Source organism: Hemibagrus wyckioides, linkage group LG04 (assembly GCF_019097595.1).
Source record: "Hemibagrus wyckioides isolate EC202008001 linkage group LG04, SWU_Hwy_1.0, whole genome shotgun sequence".
Classification (NCBI taxonomy): domain Eukaryota; kingdom Metazoa; phylum Chordata; class Actinopteri; order Siluriformes; family Bagridae; genus Hemibagrus; species Hemibagrus wyckioides.
Window position 1 is genome coordinate 31,436,199 of NC_080713.1, and position 5,000 is coordinate 31,441,198.

The 5,000-nt window shown below is 37.0% G+C and overlaps 1 protein-coding gene across 1 annotated transcript in view; it reads left to right on the forward strand.

Annotated features, from left to right (window-relative positions):
* The first annotated feature begins 783 nt into the window (after positions 1-783).
* LOC131351574 (ribonuclease inhibitor-like) overlaps positions 784-5,000 on the forward strand; it is a 13,491-nt gene continuing 9,274 nt past the window's right edge. Inside the window, exons 1-6 of the mRNA XM_058386993.1 lie at positions 784-842; positions 1,046-1,219; positions 1,472-1,657; positions 1,783-1,956; positions 2,207-2,374; positions 2,770-2,943. Of these exons, the coding sequence (XP_058242976.1) occupies positions 784-842; positions 1,046-1,219; positions 1,472-1,657; positions 1,783-1,956; positions 2,207-2,374; positions 2,770-2,943 (935 nt within the window). The remainder of the gene's footprint in view (positions 843-1,045; positions 1,220-1,471; positions 1,658-1,782; positions 1,957-2,206; positions 2,375-2,769; positions 2,944-5,000) is intronic.

The following is a 5,000-nucleotide window of genomic DNA, read 5'->3' on the forward strand; positions in this document are numbered from 1 at the left end:
ATATTCTTCAGTCCAGTTTGGTTACAAACTAAATTTTTATTATACAACATGTCATCCCTTTCAAATACATCAAATTAATCAGATGATTTTTATAGAAGTCTCTATATTGTAACACAGAGGCCCATTACCAGCAAACCAGCAGTCATTAATCGGGTTGAACTTTATTATGACTGGATTATTTGAAACACTACAACTATATATTTTTTTACCTTAAAAGGACATTATTAGTGTAATGTTAATGACAATATGTGTTTAATTAAAATTGATGCTAGTACTTGCTACACATCATAAATTCAGATGCACAGTTTTTGTTTTGAATGTGATTTTTATCTTAAATTTGTTAAATATTTATAGTTTGAATTTTAATTTGATAGCCCTAGAGCAGGCAAAAGACAGAAACAAAGAAAATGTTAGAGACATTCTGTAATGATGAGGCATGATCAGATGGAGTAAAATCCATGTGCTGAGATTTATTGAAGAAACACAGGCACAATAATCCAAAAAGCAATGCAAAGGCAAAACCAGGAAACAGGCACAATAATCTAAAATACCAATAGAGCAGTCTGCATTGCAAACAAATCTAAATCTGCAATGAAAAAGATTAAATGCCGGGAAAATCAAAACACAAGATAATACACAGAAATCAAACATGATGAACAATAACAAACCACTCGGTAAGGCAGCATAACTGGCAATACTTTGATGTACAATATATGACCATTGTTTAAACGTCCCACAATGTGGGAAGAGACCTGGGGCCCCGGAAGTGCTAATATTTAGGTGATGGTTCCCTCTGGCGGTGTGGAGGAAATCCGAGGGGACCATAACACAGTTGTTCTTACGTAAACACAGTGGACAATATAGTGAGCAAAATGATCAAGGTGATGTCCAAATATTGTACGATAAGTCAATAACTTAATTGCTGTTACAGCCCTAGTCAGGTTTACATCATTTACAAATGAGTTTATGTACTATGTTAGGTAAATAAAGAACATTCTCACAAACAGGTTGAACAGATTTTGATTAATTTTTGCTCCTTCTCCAGACTTTCAGACTGTAATATAACAGAGAAAGGATACACTGCTCTGGTTAAAGCTCTGAAGTCAAACCGCTCATCACTGATAGAGCTGGACCTCAGAGGGAACGACCCTGGAGCATCTGGACTGAAGGAGCTTAGGAATTTAATGAATGATAGAAGATGTAAACTGAAGACACTGAGGTGAGAACTTTCCCCTGTACATGTAAAATACAGCCTTAATTCAGAGTCATTAGTAAAGTTTATTTTTTGCATGACTGTATAGTGCACTGTGACATTTTTAGTCACACTTTTCAATGTTTTACAATTATTAAGTAAGAAATAAAAATAGAAATTTGAAGTAAGTGTGCTAATGTTCAAAACTAGTTTTTAACTAGCACCACATTGCTGTAAATATAATCATCATTAGTGTTTCTCTGTTCTTTCTCTCTACAGGGTGTTGAAAAGTCCTGATGCACAGAAAGCTTCTGATCATCTGACTGAAGTTCTGGGTATAAACCCGATACTGCAGACGGATCTGAATCTGAGTGGGAAAATAAAAGGAGACTCAGGAGTAGAGCAGCTCTCTGTTTTACTGAAGGATCTACTGAAGGATCCACACTGCAGACCTGAAACACTTCTGTAAGGAACTGAATTCTATATTAATCTAGAAACTTTAATTACACACCAAGCACAGACAATGGGATATAAATGTGATATTTTCTACTTATAAATCCTGAGTTAACTGTGATTAATTGTGCTTTCAGGCTCAGTGAGTGTAATCTGACAGAGAAAGGATGTTCAGCTCTGCTCACAGCTCTCAGATCAGAACACTCCACCCTGAAGGAGCTGAATCTGAGTAAGAACAGGATTCAGGATTCAGGAGTGAAGCTGCTCTCTGAGGAACTGAAGAATAAACTCTGTAAACTGGAGACTCTGAGGTAACGTCTAATACACACTTCATTCATAATCCAGACGCTCTGATAGAGATGAGAAATACACAGAATTTTCTGCCAAATATTTTCTGTGCCTGTGGATTTTGAATAGTATGTATAAATAAATAAATAAATAAATAAATAAATAAATAAATAAATAAATAAATTCTCAGTTTGTATTCAATGTCTTAAAATCATATTTATTTATTTTGTACAATATTTGGGATATTCTGAAAGTAAAATTCTTTCTTTTCAGACTAATGGACAATAATATCAGAGAGGAAGGATACACTGCTCTGGCTGAAGCTCTGAAATCATCTCACCTGATAGAGCTGGATCTCAGAGGGAACGACCCTGGAGCATCAGGACTGAAGGAGCTTAGGAATTTAATGAATGATAAGAAGTGTAAACTGAAGACACTGAGGTGAGGAGAAATGAAAGAACTTTATCTTTCTACCACTTTAGTATTTGAGGTTTTGAAAATGACTTCATTCTGCTTAATGGTTTAATTTGAATGATCTGATGTCACTATGTCACATTGTAATGTTCAGTTTTCTGATGAATCAGGAAACATTTCTGGATAGAGTTTTTTCATGAACAGTTATAAATAGTAACAGTAAAGACTGATAATTATCCATTTTATTAAGACATGAGGATGAATGTGCACTGATTCTGTAACAGATATAGCTGGATAAAGGATAAGGAAACTCACTGAAAACAGAAACTGAAGCTGAAACTGAAGCTAAAGCACATCACCATCAGCTCCTTATTGCTCTCAGTCCACAGTTATTAACGTCTCCATATCATTTTTCTCTACAGGTTGTTGAAAAGTCCTGATGCAGAGGAAGCCTACACGTGTCTTACTAAAATGTTCAGTAAAAACCCCTTACTGCACACGGAGCTGGATCTGAACAACAAAACACCAAGAGACGTGAAAGTGAAGCAGCTTTCAGCTCTGCTGCAGGATCCACATTACAGACTGCAGAAACTTAGGTAAGAAACAGCTAGAAACACACAGATCTCTATTTTCCTGCAGTAGTGTAATTATCTGGTGTGTGGAGTGGATCATTAACAGAGAGTACAATGACCAGCTTCAGCATGTGTGTGTTTATTAAGAGAAGGTGAGCTGCTGTGAATTAAAGCTTCCATGTGTGAGTGTCCTTCTGTCTGCACTCTCAGAGGGTCACATGATCACACTTCACTTTCACTTCTTCCAGAAAGTCCTCACTGAAGATGAGAGTTAACAAAGTTTCTCCTTCTTTCTTTATTTATATATATATATATATATACTGTATAATGGAGTATGATAAGTTATAATTACTGCCCTATTTGGACAGGATTAAATGTACATGAGGTCCTGGGGTAGTTTCCTCTTTTACAGGAACTTTGTGACTTTATCAACATTATTTATTCACAATAGAAATGTTTGTAATGTTCAGTGCAGATGTTACTTCACATTGAGGAAAAAAAGATGTGTGACTGCTGCTACTTGCTGTATTTAATCTCACAGTGTGTGTATCACTGACCACAGATATAACAATAACGATTTCTGAGTCACCAAACAGAAAGAGACTCATATACTCATATACTTCTCATATACTTTATAATTATTGTTTTATTGTACTTTCAAATTGTTGCTGGAACTGAAATAAGAGTCAGCATCTCTTCAGTACTTCAGCACCTCGCTGACCACTGACCTCGCTGACGCCATGTTGTGAATAGAGAGTGATTATATAAACACCTGTTTACATATAAAATACAACCAGCTAGAAACTACCTCCTCCTGTGGTCAATTTACTGTCCAGGTACAAGAGTTTTATCACTGATTATGATTCATGTAGTTCTAATAAAATATCAATATGAAATTTACTATTTTATTATGCAGATTTAATTTTCTTGCCTTTAATTTTCTTTACTGGCCTTGAAATGAATGACCCTTAATGTCCATAAGATACCAGCCTTATGTTATATTCACACCCCGGTCACTTTATTAGGAACACCTGTACACCTGCTCATTCATATCATTTTCAGTCGATCATGTGGAAGCAGCACAATGAATAAAATCCTACAGATTCAGATGAAGAGCTTCAGTTACAAACCTGGTCTTTTTTCCAATCTTCTGCCCAGTTTTGGTGAGAGAGTGTATTCATGTGCTTTATCCTGTCAGGGTGGGCACCTAGGGGGCAGTTTAGTGTAGTCAGTCCACCTTCCTGCATGTTTCTGGATGGTTGGAGGAAACAGCACCATACTAACTCAACCCTCTAGAATGCGAGTAAATTTCCCGCTATGTGACTAAAAAATAGCCTTAATTAGCCAATGGATAGTAAATGTTAAGATTTTCCTCGCCTGTGATTAAGATGCAATCAATACATTTAGCGCAGGTATAACTGAGGTGCCTGCTCAGTCCGCATGAAGCGCTCTGTTTCTTTCTGTCATACGCGCACTCAGAGAGAGACAGAGATAGGCCACGCATGCTGTGTAAAGGGAATTGATGCATTATATCGTGTTGTTTCTGTACTGTGGATGCGAATGGATGCAGAAAGCGAAAAGTCCAGTCTGAGTAGAAAACACTTGATCATTTTTTGTTTTCAAGCGCAAAGAAGAGTAAAGAGTCCAGTTCAGTGTAGATATTAGACAGTGAATGCGCCGGCGGAAGTTTGCGCATTCCGAATCAAAAAGTTTATTGGAAAAGCGAAAGTTCCAGACTCGGTGGCTGTCAGATTTTGATTGGCTTTTGTATGAGGAGGAGGAAAATGTTATGATATGTAAATACTGCAGTAAAAAATCCGAGCTTAGCCGGTAAAACGGACTTTGTGTCAGGGTCGGGCAGTTACCAACGTGAAGATCTCACAGCGCACTCCAACAGCAACGACATGCATCTTGTCGTGATAGTGTAATGGGGTCAAGCCAAGACCCTGAGGAATCTGCGATAGCAAAAGGGTTTCAAACTCAAAATAAAAAGAGTGACAGAGCAGAGAGATGTGAGCTTTCTGTAAAAATGAATACAGTATATTACATCGCAAAGGAGGAATTGAGTTTCACTCAGATGA